General features: G+C 36.7%; 1 protein-coding gene across 1 annotated transcript in view; it reads left to right on the top strand.

Moving 5' to 3' along the window:
* CDKAL1 (CDK5 regulatory subunit associated protein 1 like 1) overlaps positions 1–17,476 on the top strand; it is a 424,112-nt gene that overhangs the window by 390,726 nt on the left and 15,910 nt on the right. Inside the window, exons 13-14 of the mRNA XM_026843118.1 lie at positions 6,969–7,052; positions 7,864–8,028. Of these exons, the coding sequence (XP_026698919.1) occupies positions 6,969–7,052; positions 7,864–8,028 (249 nt within the window). The remainder of the gene's footprint in view (positions 1–6,968; positions 7,053–7,863; positions 8,029–17,476) is intronic.

Genomic DNA, 17,476 nt, shown 5'->3' with positions numbered 1-17,476 from the left:
CATTAAGGCAGTTGCTTGTGTGCTCATGGTACATGATAATCTCAAATACCAGTTCTGCATAGAGTATTTTATATTGCTATAGCAACTTCCTCAGCTCTGCGATCACTACTCTGTGAGCTGTGTAACAATCAGAATTGGATCTTGCACATGTGGAAACAGAGTTTCAGAGAGCATGAGGAAACAGCCAAAGTCCCCTAGCAACATTGTGCTGGATCCAGAATAAAACCAGATTCTGCCACCTCATCCTTTTATTGCTTAAACACAGGTTTATAACAGAAAGATCCAAATAAGAGAGATTGCTTTAAGAGGCAATATGTATCTCCCATTTCAGAAAACTTGTTTTCCTTTTATAGTACTGTACACAGTTAATAAAATTTAGAAGGGTAATATGACAGCGTTGTCAACATTTTTATTACCCCTTTTCTAGGCAATGAAAAGGAGAGACAAGAAAAATGCAAACTTACAGAATTTAAAAGGAATCAGATATTTTGAGGACCAGTTGTCATTTTTAGGTCACTGCTCACATCTCTGAATGTAATTTTCATCTGAGCTGCATGGCAGGGTTTGTATGTGCTGGAAGAAGCTACATTTTCACAGCAGGAGACCAAATCAAAATGAAGCAGTCAGATGCAGGTGCACAGTAATAGAAAGGATCTATTTACCCTGAAGCTTGAGCAATGGGCCAAGAAAGCCGAAACAGTCTACTTCCATCTCTCGCCTCCTTCTCTCCCTACCTTTTTCCCTCCCCCCATGGCTGTGCCAACAAATTCAAAAGGGGACCAAAGAGAAGGTGTTCACTTGCTTTTAATGAGCTGCATTGCAATTGCCTGCTGCTGAAGGTCTGAGGCACTTTTTTGTTATGCTGATTGTGTACTATTAGAGCTGGCTGTCTTTAATTTATAACTAATCCTTCCTTCCTGCTTGCACAGCCTCAATCCAGCCTGGAAAATGGTTGAAAGAGTTTGTCCTGTGGGCTTCTATTGCCTGTGTCCATTCTGAATTCTTGAATCATGCTGTGGAAATAGCAGTATGTCTGAAGTATGTGTGCCTAAAACAGAAAAAAAGGCAGTTTGCTTAGATATTATTTTATAAATAACACATTTTATGTAATCCTTTTAAAATAAAATTCCTGCAGCTTTGTTTAATGATGAGCAGCTTAATAATTGTGATTTGACGAAGTCAGCTGTTTTGGATGACAGTGGAATGAGACATCTTGATGAATGTTGGCTGCTTTTCACTTGGGATTGTGGAGTTCTCTAGTTAAGAACGAAGTACTTTCCTACATGTGAAGACGACCACCCAATGCCGTTTCCAAGGCTGCAAAACACCTGGGGAATATAAGTAAGGGAAAAACACTGACTCATAGCAAGTGTGAAATGGTAAAATTTAGCCACATTGGACATAAGTACAAAACAGTCTGATACAGATAGTGGGTCCAGTAATATCCACTATTTTAAAAATAATTTATTTCTAATTCATACATTGCTCTAAGATCTATATAAGAGATTGGGAATTTTGTGTTCCATGCTAATTAGTGGCATTGTAGGACTGAGGTAGCATTGTCTAGGTTTGGGAGGAGAAAACAGGAATACATGAAATCCATGTGGTAAATTCTGCTGCCTACTCTTCACCACTGGAGTAGTCAAGTTCATTGTTTCTTCCCCCAGGTGTAAAATGGGCCAGACACCCGTTGTAAAGATTCATCTGATGCTTGTATGATGTAAAAGATACAGGACTCTAAATATTAATATCGCTCTGTTGCTGCATTTCTGTACAAGGGTTATGCACTAAGCATAACATAATAAAAAGGAGGCGCTTACCCATCTTGAAGTGGACAGCAGTGGTAGCATAAGCCCTAGTAAAAGTGGCAGCTGTCTATGCTGTATGCTAGAAAAGTATTTTTATCCTGGTATAAAAATTGTTTTGCTCAGGAGCTGCACTGTTTTCCAGTCTCCACATTTAAAACTGTAACAACTCTGTAGAAAACTCCATTTTTCTACAAATGGAGATGAAATGGAGAAAAGTCCATTTTTTGTCTCTAGTACTACCTTCAGAAAGGAAGATATGTATACACCCTAAATGTTGGAGAAGCAGTGATGAATAGCAGAAAAAAGCAGTACAAAGGAGAGTTTGGAAAGACATGTGTTCTGGTATCATCAAAATGTGACCCTGTCATAAGTTTCTACAAACTTTATCTTTTTTACAGGGAGGTTGTGGCACACCTAGACTCCTCTGTTAGGAGAAGACACCTACATTGTATAAATAGAAGGCTTAGAGAATACTTAGTTATCATTTTTGAGAAATTTGGCTTCTAATTACAGAAGGATCAATGTGATTCATAAAAAGTAGGTCCAGCAGTTGTTCCCAACTTAATAGGGAAGGACACACCGTCTGCATAATTATTAAAATTTATTTTAAATAATTAGACCACAATTGAAAAATCAGGAGAGCGCTACACCAAAATTGATGTAGGGTGAACACTTTCTAAATTACTTTTACTTAAACTTTGGTATATTTACTAAACATCAAAATATGCATGTTTACCAGAAATATTCTGTACATCAGAATAATCTGCTAAAACATACACACATAAATTCTGACAGCGTGTAATTTTTATTGCCTGCTTTATAATGTATTTAAATAACAAATAAAGGGCAGTAGCTTTTTGTGCAGCTTCCAAGACTTGTGCTGAGTATGCTCCACAATGTTTGGGGTCAGAATCCAAGCTAGCCTCCTTAAACATGAATGGATAGATGCTTTCAATTTCTTTATGAATTAAATTCAACCTGAAAGGAGACTTTGGCAAGTGTTTCTAAATCAATGGAGATGACTGTATATGTAGTGTACCTTCTTCTCTGGGAGAAGTATAGAAATACTGTAGTTAACTCATACTTTTTTTTAGCCAACCAGAGACTCTTAAAAAGAAAACTAGCAACATTCAGATAAAAGAACAATAAGGAAACAATGAGAAAGATCCTGTGCCTCACCTCTGACTGTAATAAGTAATGAATCAAACTGTAAGAATTATAGTTTTCATTTTAAAAAAAGATTAGGAGCATACATTATCTGAGTGTAATTACAGCAGGCCATTGTTGAAGTTGCGTAGCAATATTCTATCAAAGCATGTAAACAGGGCCCATCTTTTGCACCCATACTATTGTAGTATTTAAAAATCAGTCTTATGTTTTATGTGATTCAGTCAGTTTTGGTTTAAAAACAGACCTAATTTCACTGCAACCAAAAAGGATGTTTGACATTTCTTACCGTTCATTCATTTTAGAAAATGAGCCAGCTGGAAAAACTGCTTTTTATAGTATTTGGTAAAGGAAAAACAGAGTTATAGAATTATCATGTCAGAATTTTCTGTAGGATAAACGAAAATGAAATAGAAGTTCATAAATGATTTGATTACTAATTCTAAGTTTTACAGACTACCTGGCAACTGTTGCAGTGTGGGAAGTGATAGAACCAGCAGCACTTGTTGCATTATTTTCAGTAAAAAAGTTGCCAGGCAAGTTTTTTGCTATCATTCATTATTATTTTCATGCTATCCTCTGTAAAGAAAAAAAGATCCTGGGTCTACAGGAATCTTTGCAAACTGAGATGCCAGGGCTGAGTTTCCTCAGTTCGAGATGCTTTGTCAGAATTGTAGTTCCCTGAGAGCTAAAACTCATGCATACCTGTGAAAGCAGATGAAAGACTAGGAAATAAAATAAGATACTGAATTACTTCTGCTGGTACATGCCTGAAAAAAATCATCAAAGGTTATTATAATTATGACTGTTATTAGATATCGTGTCTGGTTTCTGCATATTTATATTCTTTCTGAGAGAGGTGAAACTTAGGCACTTAGAGATCCCAGGGGAATAATTGCAGAAATGATGACATATTCCACTTCTTGAACAAATTTCAATACCAAAGCTGCATTCTGCGTACTTACATTTCTTCTTAATTATACTTGGATGCAAGATAGATAGTCATTTTCTGTCTTACAAATGTGTGTAGCCAATTAGTCTTGTAGATCATGAATACCCAATGGCTTAACTCATTAAATGGAATTTTCCTTTTCTGTTGTTATGGCAAAAAAGTCTGCGAATAGCTGGATATCATCTTTCTCTGTGAGCTCAGCCTTGGCCAAGGTTACAAATCCTGTAACTTGAGCAAGTGAACAATTACTGGGTTTTCCTGTACTTACAATATGCCATTTTAGTATTCTGAGTGTGTGTGTGTGTGTGTGTGTATTGTAAATTGGTATAGGCTGTTCGGCTTCTCTGCGCTTCTGGTACTCAATTTTAATCCACAGTTATGATGCTATGTGATTAATTTAGTCTTCTTGATTTCCTTCCATTCCCAAGAAATTCTGAGCCCACAAGCTCTGTCTAGCCCTCTGAGAGACATGGACACCTGAGCTCTTTTTGCTCATGGAATCAAAGATGAGAAAAATTGGCAGTGTATCTCTGAAGAAACCACTGCTTATATCAAGTGGTCAAACACAGGTGTTCTTTTCTTCTTTGCTCTGATTTTTTTTAATTATTATTTTTTGCATATCATGCTTGCCATTCTGTCATCTGATAGTATGAAGACAACACATGTAGCTTAGAATACCTCACAGGCAGGATTCATAGGGATGATGAAGGCAGAATGTTATGACCAGAGACAACCAGGGAACCACAAGACAGTTGTGAAATGAATTACAGACCCCGTATTGCTTTGAGCCGGTTTTGCTAAGTTACAGTATTGGTAAATAACGACTGCAATGTGAGGACATGACCTGGTGATTGGCCATGAAGTTTTTCAGTGGTAGCATGTTTCCCCAAGGGTGTATGTTGCTTATCTAACGTTTTGTTCTCCTCTTGTTCCTGATATTCTGAGGCTTTGGTAATGTAGTACTACAGCAGATACGTCACTGTGATTTTTAAAAGCTATGGTCTCAAATATTATAGAAACAACAAAACCTCTCCATTCAAGGGAAATGTTCCCTGTAATCTTATTACTGGCTTAGTTATCTCCAGTGCCTCCTTGACATGTATTTGCAAAATTCCTCTGTGGATTTAATTGAATAACTGTTTTGATGAAAGAAAAAAACCCACCTTACTGTTTAGGGGAATGTTTAGAGGAGTAAACAGTTACACTGGATCTAGGTCACTAAAATCTGAGTATGTTGTATCTGTTGTTATTTGTAACTATAGGCTTCCCAGAGAAACATGAACGGAAGATTTAAATGTGCTATAAATAACTCTTAAACATATAACATAAAACATATAAACATATCTTAAACATATAACATAAAACATAAACATATAAACATAAAAATATACATATTTTTCTACTATTAGGATTCTGTTAGTGGGTCTGTAACTTGAGGCTTTTTCCTCTTCTGTTGTGTACCCCCCATGTGTGGGGTAGTAACTGGGGAATTAACTCTAACTGCATTTGTGGGGATGAGCTGGGCGCCCACTGTCTCCCCTGCTCTCCAGGGTTTACTTCAGGAATACTCCAGGTACATGCACAGGAAAGGGAAGGCAAGAGTTATTCCATGTTCTCTTTGGCAAGTGGAGGATTATAGATGTATCATGTGCGCGTGTGTGTATATATATATATGCATATATGTAGTATGTATATATACTGTAACGTAGATGTGATGTTCTTTTTTCTGCCATTGACTGTTAGAGAAAATCCTAATCTTACCTTTTACCGCTTGTACCTTAAAAAATCAAAACATTATTTTCTGACCTTATGATGGAGGCTTTAAAACTTGAAACTTCTACATAGCTACTGCCACTAGGATGTGGTGGAAGTCTTTTAGTGAGGGAAGAGGGCCTTGAATGTAGCTTTGCTCACAGATAGTAAAAGTTTAGAGTAAAATGTGAAAACTTTTTGATTCCTAAAATAGTAATAAAAGTGGTGAGTAAATTTAACTTGTAATTTGCAGAATGCATTTGTCAAATACTTTGGAAATAATCCAGGGCACATTTAAATGAAAAAAAATAGAGATGGGGTCAGACTAAAAATGTTAGCTAAATATCCTCCAAGATTTGCAGAAATTATTTTATAATCTTCATTATACAACTCAGTAATGAACAAAATCAGAAGGTCTTGTGTGGGGGATTTTGAACTTTGGGGAAAGTTAAATTTTGTTTCATATCTACTTAGCACCTAAATGCAACTGGTGTGTCTTGGGGTCTTCCATTTAACTGATTGTAAAACTGGTGCTTCCTTTAAACGGTGATAGTGCATTTGGAAGTTGGGAGGTATAATTGAAACACTGGGCTTTTTAGCTCAGTATTTATTTGGCCTTTAATATTGCTGTGTCTGTGAGTTGTTAAAAACTCTTCTTCACTGAGTCTGTAATATGCAGTGTTGATCCAGTGTCATAGAAATCAATGTGACCTCATGAGTACTGCCTAGTGAAATCACCAAGGTGCCCTATCACTGTAAATAGCAAGTGTGGCTTTAAGAAAAAAAAAAAAAAGGGCGGCAAATAGATGAGCTTGATGGCATCTAGAAGTTGTGCAGTTCCCTGTTTCCCTCAGGTGCCACTAACTGTTTTGTTTGTCATAGGGCTAGTGCAGGGGGGACAACACAGGACATGGTGTGGCCCTTTTTGTGAGTGAGAGTTTCATGCTGAAGAGGATTTTTTTCATTAGTTGGATGAAACTGTAACAGACTGTGCACATCTGACATTTTTGTTTCTTACTGTGCTAATAAGTAAAAATCAGTTCATACTTTTGAACTAGATTTTCATGTTAAGCCATTACAATACCACAGTTCTAGCCCTCAGTTCTGACTTCTAACCCTGTTAGTTTCATAGTTTGAACTAGGGCTTTCTCTGCCCAGCTTTCTTGCTGACACAGAATTTCCTCAGAGAATTTGATGATTTCTGCTACGAGTGTTTGTTTGTAATTGCAGCTCTCTTCTGAGTGTAATTTATTATTTTTGTATTCTGAGTCATCTTTTTTATCTTCCAGGTTGGTGAGAGGCAGAGAGTTCTGGTAACAGAAGAATCTTTTGATTCCAATTACTATGTTGCTCACAATCCTTTCTATGAGCAGGTACAGTTAAATAACCAACGTAACATCTTGTTTTATCTTTGGTTTCTGATAATCTCAGCAATACAGTGTGCCACAGTCTGAAAAACAAGTAAAGAAGTAAGAAGCATTTTCCAGGAAAGGTGTGACCATCAGGACTTGTTTGTGAGATATTTTGTTTCTGTGCTGTAAATCCAATTCACCTGAAATAAATTAAGAAATGCACAGTGTCTCTTTGAGCATACAGTGTGAGGAAGATGCATGCTATATATTCAAATAACATTATTTGAATTGTTTAAGAAGCTGTTAATTATTGCAGTATTTTTAAATTATATGTCTCCAAAGCATTGTTTTCTGAATAGCTGGATCTTGATAATTTCCATACATCTTTCAGAAAATCCTTTCAGACAATGCAATTTACAAAAACCAATAATTTCAAACAGTCGGAAGGGTGAGAAACTTCTTAGATTAACCCTTCAGGCCAATATGCTGTATTTCCTTCTATGTACTTTCTATAAATGAATTCTTCCACACAGAAACATTATCTTTAAGCTCGGAAGGAAGTACAGCATCTATTTCACAGAATTATTATTTTTGCTCAAAAGCAGATAATTTGCTGAAAACCAATAAAATTGGCTTTTCTGAATCATCGTGATTTCATTATGGTTTTGCTTGTTCTCCATTTTCTTACACTGAGCTGTTTACAGTTTGCTTTTGCTACCTTTATTTATTTTAAAATTTTAGGATTTGCTCTGATGTTTATCAAAAATCTGAGTGGAAGCTGGAGACGCTGATTTTTTTTGTGATATTTAGTAACTATGTCTTTCTTTGAAAGGTTCTTGTGCCAAAGGATCCTCTGTTAATGGGTAAGATGGTAGAAGTGAATATTTATGAAGCTGGGAAACATTTTATGAAGGGGAAACCAGTGTCAGATGCCAGAGTTTACACTGCATCCATCACCAGACCGTTAGGAAAAGGAGAAGTTTCTGGTTTAACGGAGGTGAGTAAAAGACATTTTCTGCTTTACTACACTGGTAAAACAGCAGCTGTTCAAGCATAATGATTCCATGCTATGTATCTGTTATCATTTTATACATCCCTTTTTATATATGCATGAAGCTTTAATCTTTCCTGACAGATTGAAATCTGAATTTAAAAGATATTTTTGCTGATGCCTATAGCTTTACTTTGCTGACTATAAAGGCAGTAATACACTTGTTTTTTGTTCCACTGTGGACTTACTAGAATTTAAGATTTAACACCAGTGATTATATAAGCCAATGTATTTGAGTACTAGTTTAGTGGAAGGATGAATCGATGTATTTTGCTTGATAAAGCTGGTTTTAAAAAAATGTGTGTTGATTACATGTCTGTTAAAATTGTATTCAGATATTCAAAATTAATTGATGGGTAGAGGTACAGAATACTTACAGTATATTTTGGGAAAAGGTCAACATCTAATTTAGTCATGTAAAGAAAATGAAACTCTTTTAAAAAGAGATCTGATCCTTATTTTACACCTCAGTAGATATGGCTGTTAGCCAAGTATTCTCATACATTTCGTGGAGCTCTAGTTGTAAAAACTGATGGAGTGTGAAATGAAAATGTGTATCACATTTCTAAGCATCATTTGATGTCCTTTCTCCAGCACTGTTGTTAGGATCTCCAAAAATATGTAGCAATAATTTAGCACATGGAAGGATAACTGGCAGCTTATCAGCCACCTTGCTGCTTTTACAGTAAATTTTGACAAGTATTAAAGCATATGCATCCTTTTTGAAGCTCTAAGTCATATTTAAAAGAAATAATCAATGCATACCTTAGGTGACTAGCATTAAGCTAAACTACCTTGCTGTCTTGAATGAGCCTGGCTATGGAAACATCAAGCAACAATAATGCACCTACTGTAATGTGTTTGGCAGATCATGAAACTTAAGCACAAACACATCACTAAATTCTCCTTTGAATGCTGTCTGTGTGTATGTGTATATTGGCCTGATAAGGGTCTGTAAGAGGGGAAAAAACAGCCAAAACCCTCAAATTGTCTGGTTGGACTATGTAGCTATTTAAACACAACTGATTTTTTCATCAGAATACATTTTTTTTTTTAATAATCTGATGGAACAGAACCAAGCCTGTCATTAAACTGAATATGTACTGCTAGAAGCTTGTAGCATGGGTACAAGCAGACAGACTGTTGACTGAAATTTTGTATGTTAAAAATGAGAGATGAAATTATTAAAATCAAGGATACTGATAGTTGCCATAAGAACTCATTGAGATGTATAGATCTGCCTCTGCTCTTTGAGTAGGTATGAACAAGTACTGAGAATGCCCAAGTAAATGGCTACAGCAAGCAAATGGTAAGGCAGATTGCTTTTCATGACATTTGTGCCTGCCAGTGCTCCTTCAAGGGAGTATCTTATTTATGTTTGGTCCATGGGATGTGTTAGGAACTTCAGCTTTATGGAAGAAACTAAATCTCAGTACTTTGGTAAATGGGACATCTTTTGTACGTGGAAGCTGCAGCTGAAAGCTTTTAATCATGCTTGGCCAATGTATAATATAGAGGACATGAACTGAAACTGTTAATGGGAAGTTCCTCCTGACAAATCATACGTAAGTGGCAGATCAGGAACTTTCTTTAGCTTCCCAGGAAGAAAAGTCAGCTTGCCACAAAAGTCACAAAAGTGGGGTTTTGACTGGGTGAAAGATGCTCTTTGTATTGTTTTGTATGGTTGGACTGCTGGGAAACGTTTCCTTCTAGGTGTGCTTGAGACATGTAATTCTAGCCTAAGGTGCTTATGAGCAAGACAAAAGGGGCAACATATGTCATATGACCCTTTATATAGCTTGTTATGTGCATAGATGGCAGGTTGGGGAAAGAAGAAGATGACAACACATAATGTATGTGTTCAGATACTCCCTCAAAAGTACCCAAAGATCTTGGGATCTTCAGCAGGATCCCAAGTGTCCACCAGGCTTTCAAAAGGGCAACATGCAGAACTAAAACCTTGGATAACTTTTTTTGTTAAGCAATCAAACTGTATAACGGAGAGAAGGGTTACCTAAAATATGTTATAAAAGCACCAAATTAAAACACAGGTGGCCCTTCCACTTTCTCCTTCCCACTGAATTAGGGCCTGCTTTACATTCCTAGGCTTGAAAGGATGGATAGCCAGCTGAGTCTTAAAATCAGGCACATCTCTTGCTCAGCGCAGATATCCTCTGGGCAGAAGCTTCTAGGCAGCAACCAACACCCTGTAGCCAGCATCTTGGCTGAAGTGCCCAAGAAGTTTCTAGTGGACCTCACCCTGTCACCTGTGTCTCACCCTGTCTCACCCTGTCAGTGGTATGACTTCCTCTCAACTCCTTTATATTTGCTGGTCCATGATGAGAGCTAGGTCAGAGAAGTACACAAATTTAGATGTAGATCGAGGTAATCTAGATCAAAAGAGTGTGATAATGGGCTGTACTGCAGTAAAACACTTAGATGCTTCAGTCAGTTCCCATTCAACAAAGCACTTGTCTCTTCCCTAATGACTCTGTGTATTGCTGGGGTTGCAGTGCACACCTTACAGTTCAGCATGTTGCACAAGTACTAAGATGAAGAGGGATAGATTGCTGAGACAGGGCTGTAACATAGTTGTAGACAGTCTGCAGCAGTTTAAAAGACACTATTTTTGGAGTGCATCCTAGGCATCACTTGCTATTATTAACAGTTTTTCATTAGCTTACATAGGACACAATAAAAGATGTTTCGAAACACATCACAGCTGTACTTCTCTCTAATGAGGAATGCTCACAGAAAGAGTGAAAGCTTTCAAAATTGTACCCTTTTTAAGGAAAGTAATCATATAGCTAAAAAATAAAGTTAGAGAAATTAAGACCACGTAATGTGAGAATGTCGAAGTCACAAACCCATCCAAAGCAAGAAGAAACTTTTATAAATGCTGTGATGAGGAATAGAATCATAGAATGGTTTTGGTTGGAAGGCACCTTACGGATCATCTAGTTCCAGGCCCCCTGTCATGGGCAGGGACACCTTCCACTAGACCAGGTTGCTCAAAGCCCTGTCCAACCTGGCCCTGAACACTGCCAGGGAGGGGGCAGCCACAGCTTCTCTGGGCAACCTGTTCCAGTGTCTCACCACCCTCACAGTAAAGAATTTCTTCCTTATATCTAATCTAAAAATACTCTCTCCTAATTTAGAACTATTACCCCTCATCCTATCACTACATTCCCTTACAGAGTCCCTCCCCATCTTTCCTGTAGCCCCCTTTAAGTACTAGAAGGACGCTATAACGTCTTCCCAGAGCCTTTTGCTCTCCAGGCTGAAAAATTCCAATTCTTTCAGCCTGTCCTCATAAAGAAGGTGCTCCAGCTTCCTCTGAACCCACTCCAATAAGTCCATGTCTTTCTTATGCTGGGGGCCCCAGAGCTGGACACAGCACTCCAGATGGGGTCTCACAAGAACACAGTAGAGGAGGAGAATCCCCTCCCTTGACCTGCTGGCCACACTTCATTTGATGCAGCCCAGGGTACACTTGGCTTTCTGATCTGCGAGCTCACATTGCTGGCTCATACTGTTTTCCATCCACTACTACCCCCAAGTCCTTCTCCTCAGGGCTGCTCTCAATCCACTCATTGTCCAGCCTATATTTGTGCTTGTGTTATACCCAATATATTGGCATCAAAATTTATCTGCAGTTGTGTGCCCCCTTTCTCATCTGCTCCATGTCCCTCAATAATTTTTCCTGACAAGTTCAGAGGGAGCACCACAAGTAACATGGTGTGTCTTTTTTTTTTTTTTTTTTTTTTTAACCCTTTTGACCCCATGACAGGTGACAAATTGGTCCAAAGAAATACAAGAAGCAGGTCACCAACTGGAATCGAGACATTTGACTGGAAAAGAGGGAATGTAAAATGTCACACAAAGGACAATTCACAGACTCCATAAAATATTCACACACTGTGAATATCTGTGCCAAATAAGGAAGAGACCAATATTGATAGAATTCATTCAGGATATTTCTAGCATATCTTTTTATCATGCTTTTTCAGTGTACAAGAAAGACACCTAATATGTATATCCGTTAATGTATTAATGATGTAGAATGTCTTAGCTGTTATTATATTCTCTAAGGAAAAAAATTGTGACTAAGTAGCTGGGCTTAGAATAAGGTCTTGACATTCAATAATGTTAGGCTCTGTGGCAAAAGTTGGGACAGGAAGGACAGAGGAGTGTGGCTCAAGTTAAAAAGCTGTCAGAGCAATCAGACGTACTGATTGTAGTGGACGTATTAAGTATTAAAATGAACAGGTGTTTACCAGGATTTATTTTTTTTTTACTTCAGCATAAATTTTTCATAAAAGCCTCTCAAAAGGAAACGATGTCTCCAAATTGCACAATTTTACAGGAGGGCTACTTTGGGGGACAAATACACTTGGGAATTCCAATTAACTCAGAAATTTGAATCTACTATCCATTTATTTGCATTCAAAATGTGCAGTTGCTGATTCAGTAATAGAAGAATGTTTATGAGATATATAGCAATGATATATAGGTGAAAACTAAGAAAAAAAATCATGGATGCATGCATAAAGGCATTTTTGGATTTGGTTCTCATGAATCCAACAGGATATATGTGGAGTGGGCATTAAAAGGTATTGATGGTAACGTTAAAAATGATCATTCAAATAGAACAAGCATATGAGTTACTGCAGTTACAAATAACTAAGTATTTCAAAGCTTTGATCAACCATTAGTTCTGAGTTTCACAAGAAAAAAACAAGATGTCAGTGCTGCAGATGTGATATCCTTTCGTTGAGGTAGGCTTGGAGTTGACAAAGCATTAAGGGTGTACTTTAGCATTTTGAGATTCAGTAAAGCAATTTAGCATGTCTGCTATGTTCTTAAGCACTCTGGTAAAGTAGTCTTTGGGATTTTGGAAGTGGATTTACAATGCACGCAGTACTGAGTACAGTGTCACTGGATAAAATTTTTGCAAAGTCAGCAATGTGTGTCATCTGTCTGTAATTTAATTTTAAATAACATGTTAATCTTTTTATTTTTATTAATTTTATTTGGCCATGTTTAGGAATCTTGTCAGTTTCTCAGCAGCATAAAGTAAAATACCTAAAAAATATATCCTGTTTACAGACGAATGTTTGCCCAAACCTAATCATTGAAAAAAAATAAGAATCTGCAAGAATATGATCTCTCGCTAGAAACAGAAATAAAGTATGTTATGCTTCTGTACTCCAAAAATAATTCTAGTTGTTTACATATGTTCTGTGACTAGAGTAAAAAAAAAATATTGCAAGATGAGAAATACATGAAGAGGAGACCAAAGGACTGAGGGATAAAAATAAAAGGCTGGCTACCTGCCAGAGTTGTAATACCTTGCCAGAATCAAAGCCCTGTAAATCTGAGGGCCTTAGGTGGGAAACATTAATCAGATAGAAAATTAAGGCAAGAAAAAAATAACTTTAACAGGCTATTTAATTATGTAGTCATGATTATTTTATGTTCATAATTCTTGTTTCTATAATGCATCTATGACTGACATTCTTTTCAAACAAATATAGGCACATCTTTCAGTTATCTGTTTTCCGTTGCTTTATGTGATAATATTCTCCATGTCTAACACTTCCCCTGAGAACAACTACTGCTGGCAGTCCCCATTTGCAATATCTCCTTTTGTGAGTCTGGGATCTTGGTGCACATCTCTGGCTCCCAGGCCATGGTAATATCTACAGTTGGACCGTTAAGCTACTAGCTATTCAAGTTGTTGGGATCTTCAGAGGAAATGAGAAGCAAGCCACTAATTTTCAGTTAGCAAGCAATTGCTTGGTCAGTCTGCTTGTTCCTTTTTTTCTTCCATCCTGCCTTCATTTTTTGCAGTAGGTTATTGTATCTTTGAACTTCTGGATACTACTGAAGAAGCTTTATGTTTCTGATTTCCCAGTTAGTCACAAGTATTTTGTAGTTATATTAGCAAAAGATGACCTCTAAACATTACCCAGCCTTCTTTCTAATGTTAGAAAACAGGAAAGATGCATATATCAAACACCACTTTATAGCCTGCCAGAAAGAGGAATCAACAAAGCATAGCTTAAAGGGAACTCTCTGATCTCAGGTAGAAAGTGTGCTTCACTTGCAGGCAAAACAAAATGGAGAAGGGGGAAGAAAGTATCTTCTGCTGGAACAGAAATGAAAGGAATCATGGCAGAATTGAGATCTCTGTATTGGAAATTTCCTTCAAGGACTTGGAAAGAAATGTGGAAGTTGTGCATGAAACTGAAGTAATTATTAAGCACAGTTTTTACATATGCAGGAGTTTCAAAGTGGTAGAAAACTTGGTTCCTGAACAGAAACTAGAGATCAGAGATTTAGGGAAAAAATAAATGAGGAAGCAGATTTTGGATCAAAAAATGGCATAGAGGTGTGAGGAGAGGAATCTTTCAAAAAATAACAGAAACAAAAACTGTAGAAAGTATCAGAAATACTTATGAAAGATCAGAATTTCCAAAGAAGAAAGACAAAGTAAAATAAAATACAACTTTTACCTCCCTTGGAAAGCTACTTTGCAAAGGGATCTTTGCATCACAATGTCCAAGAAGGGGCAATCTGAGAAATATGTGAGGGAAGTTTCTATTTAAGGTAAACATACCAACAAAAAAGGGAGCATTTTCTATGTAAAATACCTTTCAGGAAACTCATGAAAATACAGTGCCCTATTTGGTGCTTTTGTGTTCTGTGGTCTTGCATTCTTAGGAACATACCTTTTGTTGGCTTAGTTGTTCTCTCTCCCTCTTTCTCTGAAACAACTGATTGTAGTGCGAGGTATACAAATAATGCTTTTGCATGTATTAATCTATTTAATGTGTTACTTGTGTTCCCTGCTGATTGTAAATAAAGGTCATAAAAGATGGTATTAAATCCTCCTTAATTAATCTTTTTTTCTTATGTTTTCTTCAGTTACTTCGCTAAGGCCACTATAAAGTTAACATAAGAAAAGAGACATTTCCTTTCTAAGATTGGAGCTCCATGCCATTTATGGATATTTTTTTAAAGACCTTTAAAAGTCTAATTTTTCCTTGAAAAATATGACAAAAAATTGTAATGTGCTTTTCCTCAGATGCTGGTTTTCATGATCTACACATTATCTGCACACCATGTTGTCTTTGTTTATTTGGAGATTTTAGTTGATTTGAATTTTGCTTCTGCTTGAAGGTGCAATGTTTCTCGGCTTACGATCTGAAATTCTGAATGGATTCTTTCTGATAGGCAGAACAGAAATTTCTTGCTAGGTTTAGTTAATCATTGGATTGGCTCTCCTGAAGTGGTTGGGGAATTTCGGTCAATGCTGGTCTTTAGGAACATGCTCAGCAAGAATCTATGAGAAACAGTTGAGATGTAGGTCAGCTGCCCTGGGTCATGGTTATGTGCTAGGTGACCTCTTAAGCTTGTTTCCAGCCTTACCTTCTGTAATTCTGTGACCATTTTAATTTAGTCAACAATCATTTGATGACTAGCAAACTAGAATAGAAGGTAGTTCCTTGAGCCAGAACATTTCTCTGCACTGCATAGAGGGTTAAAATACACAGAGATGATATAAGGCAGCAAACCCAAGAGCCAGTGTAAGACCTCCTCCAAGTAGTTTTATCCTGAGGTCTTTAATTTAATGGGCATGTTGTCTTTCTGCCCATCCCTCTGGCAGGGCTGAATTTGAACTACAGTGATCAAAGCTCAGCTGAAACAACACATATTACATAGCTCCTTTTCAAACAAATGCTCTCTTAAGTCTATTTCAGGTGAAAAGATCTGAACTTTAGTTTATTTACTTTTCATTTCCTCAACAGACAGTGTTATTTGGCTGAATGTCACTGTCTAATCACTTTAAATTACATAATTATGTTAATCTCATGCAGTGCATGCAATAAAGGGAAATAGTAATGACTCGGATGATTCAACTGTAAGTTTCTGGAGAATAAGAGAAGGTTAAACAGAAATGTTCTACTCCTCCTGCCTCCAGAAGTAAAACTGCAAGTGCTAAAATAGTTCTGCCATTTTTTTGTATTATTTCTAGTATTCGACCTGCTGATGCTGCACTGCAGGATGAGTGGGAGGGTTCTGCTCTCCCTTGGCATAGGGACAAATTGGAAGTGTGTAGCCATGGTAATTTTAACTACTTGACACTCCCTGTAATATTAATATTAAAAAAAAAAAAAAAGGAGTTCCTTTTAAAATATTTTTTTCTTTTCAATCAGAGCTTTAACAGACTCTTTGGAAAGAATCAAAAGGCATTTGGTTTTTGTAGTGCTCTTACTAAATGTAGCAAGTTACAAATTCACTAAGTTTTAATTGACTTCCAGGGAAAAAAAAAAAACGCAGCAGCTACAACTTTTCTCATTTTTTCTGTTGTTTTGGAGGTCATCTGTTTCCAACTCATTGTGCCAGCAAAAGTTATTATAGGTTTGACTTTTATACCTCTCCAGTAGAGTTTAATGCAAAGGTAGGTGGAGGATATTCAGCCCAAGTATACACTGTATCTTTCCTTGTAGTATTTAGTCACCCCTTTTCTTTTTATTATTACTCTTAAAAACCTCACATAGACAGTATAGCTCTCTCCATTCCTTCCCTTTCTCTCTGTTCCCTGCAAGCAAACAGAGTCAGAGGCATGAAATACTCATGTCTTGGATGGATGATTTTTCTACCTGTTCTTCATATATCAAAGCTGTAGTTGTAGTAGTCTTTCTACATGAATACTTAAATGGTACAGGATGAAAAAGCACGTGGAGCTCACGAGAGGAAATAGAGGTTTAAAAGGGTGATACAGCATTCCCCATCACCAAATGAAAGGTCAGTAGGAGATTTGATTTTATGCATACAAGGTATTGGAATGTTGAACTTCTGCCTCTCAGAAATATATTTGTTGCAAAAAACCATTGAAGTAAAGAGGGTTCATTAGCTTTGAGATATTTTTGAAGGCAAATAAAAACTGCGGTCATGAGATTAAACTATTTTTTTTACTTAAAACTGTTTAAAAATTGTATCTCATTCCAAAGAAATCAGCAAACCACACTAAAGGCAAATTAGGTTGTTCTGTATCCTTTAATATTGTTGCATTTTCAAAAATTTTTATTAGATTCTCAGTAGATTCATGGTTTTGTAATAGTCAAAAAATCATCCTTTTCTTGATGATTCTCTTTATGATAATGAGAATTTACTAGATATATATAAATTTTGCAAATAACATTTTTTATCCTGACAAATGTATTAAAAGTGTTGAACTGATCCAGCAATATTAGGATTAATTATGAGTCATAGCAGAATACCAAAATCCATTCATAATCATAGTTTCCCACCCAGACTTTGCTAATATTTGGATATAGTGATTTGTGTTTGTGTTTTTAATATACTTGACAGTAACGTTAGACTA

This window comes from Athene cunicularia, assembly GCF_003259725.1.
Source record: "Athene cunicularia isolate RWA chromosome 2 unlocalized genomic scaffold, athCun1 chr2_part1, whole genome shotgun sequence".
In the NCBI taxonomy this organism is placed as follows: Eukaryota; Metazoa; Chordata; class Aves; order Strigiformes; family Strigidae; genus Athene; species Athene cunicularia.
This window is presented reverse-complemented; position numbering and strand designations above follow the sequence as displayed.